This window comes from Nicotiana sylvestris, chromosome 2 (assembly GCF_000393655.2).
Source record: "Nicotiana sylvestris chromosome 2, ASM39365v2, whole genome shotgun sequence".
Classification (NCBI taxonomy): Eukaryota; Viridiplantae; Streptophyta; class Magnoliopsida; order Solanales; family Solanaceae; genus Nicotiana; species Nicotiana sylvestris.
Window position 1 is genome coordinate 137,139,901 of NC_091058.1, and position 10,625 is coordinate 137,150,525.

General features: G+C 34.5%; 1 protein-coding gene across 8 annotated transcripts; it reads right to left on the reverse strand.

The window, feature by feature from the left end:
• Positions 1-259: 259 nt before the first annotated feature.
• LOC104213184 (B3 domain-containing protein Os03g0619600-like) lies at positions 260-6,563 on the reverse strand. 8 transcript variants are annotated; one of them, XM_070168216.1, is made up of 12 exons: positions 6,509-6,563; positions 4,304-4,880; positions 3,845-4,023; positions 3,378-3,756; positions 3,054-3,248; positions 2,757-2,935; positions 2,265-2,646; positions 1,980-2,177; positions 1,706-1,905; positions 1,180-1,600; positions 869-1,053; positions 260-729 (listed from the first exon to the last, which is right to left on the reverse strand). In XM_070168216.1, exons 2-12 carry the CDS (start codon positions 4,839-4,841, stop codon positions 478-480), a joined length of 3,108 nt encoding a protein of 1,035 aa, XP_070024317.1. In that variant the 5' UTR covers positions 4,842-4,880; positions 6,509-6,563; the 3' UTR covers positions 260-477. The 8 variants fall into 8 exon arrangements, with proteins under 8 accessions (XP_070024317.1, XP_070024315.1, XP_070024313.1 ...); XM_070168214.1 differs by having other exon boundaries at positions 6,469-6,540; XM_070168212.1 differs by lacking the exon at positions 6,509-6,563 and adding an exon at positions 6,114-6,462 and having other exon boundaries at positions 3,054-3,245.
• Positions 6,564-10,625: the final 4,062 nt, after the last annotated feature.

Below are 10,625 nucleotides of genomic sequence, written 5' to 3' on the forward strand. Positions count from 1 at the left end.
AAAATGTTGAAATTCTTTTCTGAATTCTTTTTCAGTTTTTCAAACTTTCACTAGTTCTGGATAAGCCGATACAAACCTCGACTTCCATAAGAAAAATGACCTAAAACCTGTTAAAGAAGGTTCCTGTAGATGATCAGATGTGCATGTTTAACTGTGAAACTATTACTATGTGACTGCCCATCATCAGTTCATAACTAGCTTGAAATACTTGACTTTTGGTTCCATGAGATTTAAGTTTGTTTTCACTAGCATAACGCTATATACAACCACATAGAGCTGCATTCTATACAACATGGAGTCGAGCAAGCTCAACTCTTTACAAAAAGTTAAGTTTACAAAATCAAATACACCAAAAGGTTGTGCTTGGGGAGAATAATATACATTCTTTCCCATCCCTTTCAAAAAGAAGCAACTAAAATAGACTAGTTAAACAAAAATATGCATAGGAGTTTAAGGTACTAAACAAGTGAAACCATCTTACATACCTTCAGCAGAAGTAAATATGATGACATTGAACAATAGTTTAGATCTACTAACCCTTTCGAACACACAAATATGACCTTCTTTTAGGTCATTGTCTAGCACAAACTCCTTCCAACCGGACGTCAACTTAGCATTTACTGTTCCAAGACTACATTTTACTGCCCATGATCTCTTGCTTGAATTTTGAAGTATCACATCACTATGTTTAGTGGCAAAAAATTTCCTAGCTATCGGCAGCGTTATGGACTGTATATTTGAAGGATGCATTATTATACAGAACGAAAGATTCATCATTAATTAACAGTGATAATCCTTATAATCAGGGATTAGCTTTATGTCACTAAGATATTCAACTTCACCATATATTCAAGAATAGCCATCTTACCAATTGCATCGGTCCGCTGGCAGAAGACACATATGATGGTTGCATGAAACATATGAAGAATGGATTTTCTGATGTAAAAGCTTTTGCTCTTTGATATGCTAAGACCATTTCTTTGGCCACTGCACTACCCTTACAAGAAGACTTAGATTGTTGCACATGCTTCCCAGCATCTTCACTGAGTTCTTCTGCAGAAAATCAAGCCAACACGACCACATTGAACGATCAAGAAAGTACCTTTAATTGATTCTAAAAATTAAAGGTATGATCTTTCTGTATACATCAGAATATTTTATAGCGAAGCATTCAATCACCTTTAGTTTTTGAAGTGAAACCATCTGAATTTCCATTCTGCCGCTTTTCAAGATTCAGTTTCCTGCTTCGAACTATTTTGGATTGAGAACATGGAACTGAATTCTCAGTTTTGATAGTTTTATTTTTACAATCAGAAACTCCTGACAATTTTCCGTCTATCTTATGCACTGGTTTGCTCTCAGCTGTACGAAATATAGTGACATCTAAAATGGGCTTTGTGCCCTTAATCAATTCAAATACACAAACATCACCAAATTTTAACTTATTGTCCAGCACGAATGCCTTCCAATAGAAACAAATTTTTGTTTTTGATTTTCCCAGGACGTATTTGACAGACCAAGATCCCCTGCCAGGAACATGAAGCACTAAAAAGCCACATTTCTCCCAGAGATATTTCCTAGCAAGTAAGAATGTTATGTCCTGCCAAAACAGATGGACATAGTAAATTGCGTATAATGGCATGCACTATATGGATTTCATAAAGATCAAAGTACTAGTAAGTTCATAAAGTTTGGCTTAGCTTACCAGTCTGTATGGCGTTGAGACATACGATGGTTGCATAAAATACATAACATATGGATTCTCAGATTTAAAATCTTTTGCTCTTTGATATGCTACTGTCCTCTCTTTGTCCAATACTGTCGTGTTCTTATCGTAAACCATCTTGGACTGTTGCTTGTCCATCCGGCAACTTTCTCCACTTTCTTCATAGAGAAATTCAAAATCTATGTATTATACTAAATTGTCATGTAAGCAGATGATCAATTCTGTTAGTAGGCCAGAGTAAACACTTTCTTACTTTTGGTTTTTCTTGTAAAAGAAGGTGAAGCTACATCCTCTTGTGTGTTCGCCACCTTGATATTTTTGGCGTGAATGTCAATTGAAACATCATCCTCTGTCTCCACTTCTAGTCTTTTTATTTTGCTGTCATGTCCTAACGGACAATGGCCTAGAATCTCAACAGAACTCTCAATCCCAGTGCCTTCATCATGTTCTTCTGAAGAAATTCAAGCCAATATAACCTTGTTGAAAAGATCAAGAAAACTAACTAGAACAATGAACGCTAAAAATGTGAAATATGAACCTCCTCTCCTCTGCTTTAATCTATTGGTGTGAACTACTTTTGGAGGAGAGCATGGAACATAAATATCAGTTTTGATAATCTTTCTTTTACTATCAGAAACTCCCGTCACTTCTCCAGCTATCTTAAGCATTGGTGTGCTTCCAGTTGCTGGAAATATGGTGACATCCATCAAGAGCTTAGTGACCTTAATCACTTCAAAGACACAAACATCACCATGTTTTAACTTATTGTCCAGCACGAATGCCTTCCAACCAGAACGAATTTGTGCTTTTGATGTTCCCATGAAGCATTCGACAGACCAAGATCCCCTGCCTGGAACACGAAGTACAAAATTGCTATATTCATCTCGGAAGTACTTCCTTATAAATGTGGCTGATATGTTCTGCCAAAACAGATGGATATGGTAAATTGAGTATAACAGCATGCATCCATATGGATTGAATAAATATCAGAGTATTGGAAACTCTATAAGGTATATAGCTTATAGCTTACCAGATTATATGGTTTTGAAACATATGATGGTTGCATAAAAGATATAATGAATGGATTCTTAGATTTAAAAGCTTTTGCTCTTTGATATGCCATAGCCCTCTCTTTGTCCATTACTGTTTTGTTCTTACCACAAACAATCGTGGTTTGTTGCGTGTGCATCCTGCAACTTTCTCCGCTTTCTTCGAACAGAAATTCAAAATCTATGTATTACTATTTGTCATGTAAGCAGATGATCAATTCTGTTCATAGCCAGTAAGTCAGAGTATAGCCAGTAAGTCAGAGTAAACACTATCTTACTTTTGGTCTTTCTGAAAGAAGGCAAAGCTACATCCTCCTGTGACGTTTCCACCTTGATATTTTTGGTGTGAGTATCAAATGGAACATCATCCTCTGCATCCCTTTCTAGTCTTGTTATTTTCCTGTACTGTCCTAGCGGACAATGGCCCAAAATCTCAAAAGAATGTTCAATCCCAATGCCTTCACCATGTTCTGCTGAAATTCAAGTAAATATAACCTTTTCAAAACTATCAAGAAATGAACTTGTACAATGGACGCTAAAATGTAAGTATCTGATCATTACATATATTTCAGAATATCTTATAAAGAGAATAACTTTATCACCTTTAACTTTTGAATTGAAACCACATACACCTCCTCTCCGCTGCTTTAAATTCTTGGTCTGAACTATTCTGGATTGAGAAAATGGAACCGATTTATCTGAAACCCATGGCACTTCTCCAGCTATTTTATGCATTGGTGTGCTTCCAGCTGCTGGAAATATGGTGATATCCATCAAGAGCTTAGCGCCCTTAATCACTTCAAAGACGCAAACATCACCAGGTTTCAACTTATTGTCCATCACGAATGCCTTCCAGAAGATCTTAGCATTTGTTGTTCCAAAAGTGCATTTGACAGACCAAGATCCCCTGCCTGGAACACGAAGCACTAAATTTCTGTAGTTCTCAAGGAAATACTTCCTAGCAAATTTCAATGACATGGACTGCCAAAGGAGATAGCTCGGTAAATCGATTTTAACGTTGTGCAGGATGGAACAAGAAAGATCAGTCAGTTTATAGCTTGTAACTTACCAGATTGAATGGAGAGAAGACATATGATGGTTGCATAAAAGATATAACGAACGGATTCTTAGATTTAAAACCTTTTGCTCTTTGATAGGCTATAGCCCTTTCTTTGTCCATTACTGTCTTGTTCTCATCATAAACAATCTTGGATTGCAGCATGTGCGTACAACAGCCTTCACTGCTTTCTTCAAATAGAAATTTAAGATTATTTTGTTAATACTAAATGGATTTAAGTTATATACATCTGCCAGTGTAAAGATATTTTACACCATCAGTATAGTTTAACCTATGATAGTAGATTAGTTACCATTTAACCCCGCTACTAATTGATGCTTATCATAAAGATTTACTTGTAATTACCTAATTACATGATTGTGTAAATATATTTTACACCGGCAGTGTATAGAACTTAAACTTATACAGAATATTCAGTTCATAGCCAATAAGAGCAGATACAATACTCACTTTGGCCTTCTCGTGTGAAAGAAGCTACATCCTCTTGCAACTTCTCAACCTTCATTCTTTTGATATGCATGTCAACAAAAACATCATCCTCTGTATCTCCTTCTTGTCTTTGTCTTTTGCTGGACTGTCCTAATGGACAATGGTCTAGGTTCTCAACAGAATTCTCAACCATATCAGGAATTATTGGGTTCGCTTTCTGGCTTCTGGGAATACCCTCCAGGATCTCTACAGAATCATCCGACTCGGACTGGTCTCTTTCTGGTGCATGGCGTGTTTCATGGGAATAAGAAATGGGAGTGTGTATCCCATGGGCAGAACTATATGGATATTCAATTTCTGATGCACTCAAATCAAATATAGTGACATTAAAATGAGAACGAGCATTGTATCCAAACATCAAAAAGTGGCCGCAGCTTATTGAATAGAAGTCGCTGAAATCTTGCCATCCAATGCCTAGACAAATTTGGCCTTGAGAATGAACCACTTCAACCTCCCATACTTCTCCAGTGGGAACCTCGAGATACACAGGGTTTAGCATGTTCTTGCAATATCTGCTCGCAAAGTCTTCCGGAATCCTCTGCATACAAAGGAGACCTGGACTCAGTTTCATACATCTCGAATCACAGTAAAATATACCTGTTGTTTTCCTGAGAAAATCCTCCAATATGTGCATAGTGTATTCTCTGTTCTTTCAGAATTAACTACTAAAACAAAAATACCCAAAGTAATCTAATTAGGCCAACTAGAAAAGATAGTGGATATTTTTGGATGTAATTAACCTGTGAATTGCGATATCTCAATTTTACTATAGATTATGAGAAGATATGAATTCATTCTTCTGTATCAGAAGATCTAAGCAACAGATGTGAAAAATAAAATAATGTATTCCAATAAGATTAAAAATATATTTTCATAAAATTGCTCATTCATACTGTTAGTGAAGCCTTAACCCCTTAATGTAGCTACTTACTCTTTCATAGAAGTCTACACCTAAAATTGACCATGAATTCCTGTAACTCATACAAAATCATAGGCCTAAATTTGTTAACAGCCTTTGTTAGTTTCTTCACTATACTCTTTTCCCAACTTTTATATAACTTATTTCTCATTTTGTATCATTGCCAGCACTGACCCACAAATGTTTTCTACTGATCTGAACTACTAGCCCTGAGAAGTTAAATTGTAGATTCAGAGTCATTGCCCATATTCAAATTGGAAAAATAAAATTTACTACTTTGTTTCATTTTAATTTATGTGACACTATTTTCTTTTTAGTGTGTTCTAAAAAGAATGCACAAAAATGTCATAGGATAGGATGTTTAAGACATTTAAGACTGCAAGTTTTAAAATGTTCTATTTTTTCCTTAAAATTCTGTGCCCAATCAAACACTATCACGCAAATGATATGGAGGAAATGTTGACAAAAATGCATACATCGACTGAGCAATCATTCAAGTATAAATTACAAAAGCAACTTCCGCCCAAATAGTCTGCAAGGGAATTTATTCAATATCACTCTTTTTTTGTTGCTTTTCCTTTATATTGTGAATTTGTGATACTTGAATTAACGAGTTGACATGGAAAGAATAATCTCAGACTCTCTTCTAAAGAACTCATAGGATCTAAATCTCAGTCTTAATTTGCTTTGCATGAAGTCAAGACATGTGATTACATGTGAAATAAGAAGAATTAAATGATACAAAGAAAATTACAGCTGATGCATGTATACCAAAATCTTAGGTTCAACACATCGACACACACATAGGAGATAGATTCAAAATAGCAGCAAAAGAAGGAAGAAATTGGTTACTAGACGGCTGCGTTCATGTTGGGATAATATAATCTTGAAGAACTTGGGTTGAGTAATGTTAGTAGAAGACTTCCAATGGGAAGAGCCTTCACCATTTTGCAATTGGGGCTTAGCTGCCATGACTGATCTAATTTGCTAATTGAAGAAGATGGTATGTGATAGTAGAGCAACACAGTTAGTTCCCTTTGCTTCTTAATTAATTGCTTAATGGAGTGCAGAGTGGGAGGCAAATAAAAATTATATTATGAGCATGATTTGACAGATTAACCCAGGAATCGAGGAGAAAAATAAATGAATGCTGTATGTGAAATGAATGGATGTTGAATCTATTACTTAATGGTTCTCAATTTTGTACCATGCTAAAGTCTGAGTATTGCTGCATATGAACTTCCTACCAAATGTTATTATAGCCTGTGTTGAACTGCCGAAGAGGTAAAATTTGCAGATCTGATCACTTGATTGGCAAATTTGTACATTTATACAAAGTCAGTGTTAAAAGCGATTCAACGCATTTATTTCATGCTATTGATGTATTGAATGCTTGGTGTTTGATTAGGAGGTTTAGGCTTCATGGCTTTTTACAATGTTGAAATTAAGAAAGTGTTATTGATTAGCATGAATATGCTCCTTGAGATTTATTCTGAGTGGCTATATTTGTAAGAGTAGCCTTGTGGTTATTTCTGTATATTTAGTTTGATTAATAAGTGGTCATGCCTAAAAACTCAAAAATGACTGTTTTATAAAGAATAATTGTGTCCATGGTAAGTAACAAAGTAATTACGGGTTATGGCTGCTAAAATAAAGTGGCTACGGCTGCAAATCGTGATAAAGGGCCAAGGCTGTAATATAAATGAGAGGGAAGGGGGCTGGACTTGCAAATAGGCCCTCTGTTGTCCGCCTTTACATATTGGGTTTTGAGTCCATAAAGCAACTTCAGCCCAATAGTGAGCCTTACATTCATCATTAGCTTTAAGTTAAATGGGCTATTTATGTTAAGCCCAATAGTCTTAACAATACATCTATACCCAGTTGGGGCCACCATTGAAGTTATACCCATTTTTCACAAAATTTTGCAAGCCTACACACTTTAGGATCAACTTCAAACTTATTGAGTCTGAAGAAAAAAATATTAGTCTGAAGTGCAATGCATTCAAGGCCAAGTCTAATGTGAGAAGATTGCACTTGAGCCCAAAGATGTCTGAAGTGCAACAAGTGTTTTCATGCGCTTAAGGTCAAATAGGTCTGAAATGAAAACATTACACTTAAGATGCACTTAAAACTAAATATATCAGAAGTGTAACCAATGTTTTCATGCTCTTAAGGCCAAATAGGCCTGAAGTGTAAATTACCCAGAAACAGAAACTTATTATTCGAATTTTAATAATCCAAAACACGATTCAACACTTAAACTATTCTAAATGAGCTCAATTTTGGAACATAACCTCCAAATATCATAAAGAACAAACCACAATCATCAATTTGTCAAAACAACAACAAATGTAACAAATTCATATTCCAACTAAAAAAGAAGAAAGGAGATGACACCTTAAGAAGTAGCAAAGAAAGGAGTGTCACAGTAACTCACTATTGTAAAATACCATAAACCACCTTAAAACGTGCTCCTAAACACCATGTAAATCCACCTTCACTTTTGTTTTCACAACGACTAAGAAAAAGAAGGAGGATGAGGCCTAAAGTTGTCTGAACTTTAGGTACTAGTTAATTTATTTTAAGAAGTGGATACAATTTAAAATGGGACCGCCAAATAGGGCGTCCCGTGAAATTTTTACAAATAAATCATGGCAGTCAGCCGTTTCTTTTCTTCTCCGTCACAAATCTACAATAATAAATTTGGCAATTTTGCATCGACTCAACAAAAATTGAAGTAAAGAAACGAAACACCAGTGAACTTTTCATTAAGCCCGATTTATAATATTATTGCAATTACAAACTCGCTTGAGTAGCGTGATTTATGACATTAAATAAATAACTTCATCAATAATCTCATACCTTTCCAATAGCTTTAATTAGTCCTTAATTTTAATGAATCATTTATCGTAATTACGGATTTGATTGCATAGCGTAGTTCTAATATTAATTAATAAAATTCCAGAGTTAAATTCACATCAACCGTAAAATATGATAATTTCTCAAAAGTTTAAGGCACAAACAATTATTTGTCGATTGCGAATTTGCATGTATAGCGCAATTATGATAAATTAATAGATCAAGTCTTAATCCCGGATTCGTTTACATGGTGTGATCATGACATTTAAATATAAGAGGCAAAACACTAATCCAACAAAGCACAGAAGTATATAAAATTAATTTCAAGTTAAGGATAGTTAATCAAGCAATCGTGCTAGGACCACGAGATTCGAGGGTACCTCACACCTTCCTTGCGGTCAACAGAATTCGTTATCCAATCTTTTGTTTTTACGGACCATAAATAAGGGGTCAAACTTTCCGTTTGACTAGGGATTCAATAAAGAGTGACTTGGAAACCAAAACTCAATTACAAGTGACGACTCCTAATTAAATAATTCAAAAATGTACTTTAATTGAAAAAATCCACTTTAAATCACAAGTATGCTGGATCCGAAAAACGGGTGTGATAATTATGAGTTTCATTTACTATGTTATTTACATCTACATAGAACAATATATAAAGCTATCATATCTAATTGACTCCTCTAGTGCTACCGCCTACCAGTATCAATATGTCCTTTGCGACCACGACGAGATTATCTTTGAAGGAGTTTGGACTAATTATAGCGTAGAAGTAGAAATTTGGCTGATTAGAAGATGCTTAGGTTAGTTTTCCACTTCTTAAAGCTAAGATAAAGCTATCATGGCGTTCTACTATCCTCATTTGCTAGAGACCTAATTTTCAAAGAAATCATCAGAAGACTTATCAAGATTGATTAACATAGTAATAATATAAAACTATTCATGTTACACTGATTCAAAGACTCACAAAGTCTGTTCAAAAGGGATTAATATTGGGTTGATAAGAATTCATAGCAAAATGAATTCAACAGTAGGATCCAGTCATTGAAACTGGAGTGCTAAGCCCCTGTTTATGCTTTACATTTTATAAACCGGTGTTTATGCTTTGGGGGAAAGAGGGGAAGGTTTTTATTATAAATGGGCGGGCTCCTTTTTATCCAATTAAAGTCAGTCATGTGACGGTAAGGGTAATTATCTAAGAAACCAGGGCCGGTTCTAATGCACAAGCCACTAAGGCAAGTGCCTTAGGTCCCCAATTTTTTAGGGCCCCTTATTTCAGTAATAGTTACTAATTGTAGGAATTTGATGTATGGAGGTTGTTACACAAATAATCAGTCAGATTCAATGTTTACCTTTTCTAGCTAATATACATAGATTATACATTGACAATACATTCTATATATATATATATATATATATATATATATATATATATCAACTACTTTTAGTTTAAGAGATTAAGTGGGTGGCTATTTGGGTTAATTCTTCTTTTTCTTTAAAAATATATTGAATTAAGATAGAAATTATAGAAAAAGGCCTCATATTCATATTTAGCTTTAGGCCACAAAATATATCGAGTTACCCCCTTAAGAAACTAAAACGAGGATTATATATAACTTATTTTCCACATTAGAGGGGCATCTATGACCTTTTTTCCCTGCTATTTTTTTTTAAAACTAATTAATAAGAAAATAATAACACTAAAGTGTGTACTAATAAGACAGTTAATATAAATCAGAGCTAGCTGGTAAGTTTTTAGACGAAAATCATTTCGGTTCCAACTTCGTGTAGAAAATCTAACTCTCACGCTAACTTTATACTATCAACATTCACTTCCTCATATTTTAATATTCTGTCGTTATTGGTAATTTTAAACAAAAATATTTTTTGCCTCTAAATTGTCAACCTTCCACCCCCCCCCCCTCCCCAAAGGTTCTATCCTATTTTTATATTTTTTTTTAGTTTATTTTCATGAAATTGATTCACTTAACTGTATGTGTTTTCTTCCACTACTTTCACATTGAATATTTCGCTTATTGTAATTTGGTGCCATTTGTTTTGTTGAATCGTCATTCTAAATTTTCACTCTAAATATAATTTAACATTTCTTTTATGAACTTGTTTTAGAAAAAAGAAGGAAAGTTAATCATGAATGTTAACTCGCCGAGCTTCTAAGTCATTAAGATGTTAACTAACGTAATAATCCAAATTGTTTGGAAAATTTTATTTTGTGTCTCATACAACTGACACTAGCGGTATGAGGCAACTTTTTGTCTCAAAATTTTGTGGGCCTAGATTTTTGTGGACTCAGAAGTGTAAGAGTGGGGTCCACAAATTTGTGAAACAAAAAGGAGCCTCATACAACTAGTGTCAGTTGTATGAGACAACACAAAATAAAACTTCTCAAATTGTTTATAGTGTTTGTCCCAAATTGAAAGGACGTAGCATTTCTTTTTTCTTTATTCGACCCAAATCATGCTCATTCCTTATATTAAAAAGTAT

Bases quoted from the DNA above. Each gene is read 5' to 3' on its own strand.
- LOC104213184 (XM_009762629.1), bottom strand. From the start codon at position 6,233: ATGGCAGCTAAGCCCCAATTGCAAAATGGTGAAGGCTCTTCCCATTGG. The intron at 4,881-6,113 runs GTAACCAATTTC...CTTTGTATGCAG, and splicing joins AACATGAACGCAGCCGTCTA to AGGATTCCGGAAGACTTTGC. The intron at 4,024-4,303 runs GTGAGTATTGTA...TTCTATTTGAAG, and splicing joins TTTCACACGAGAAGGCCAAA to AAAGCAGTGAAGGCTGTTGT.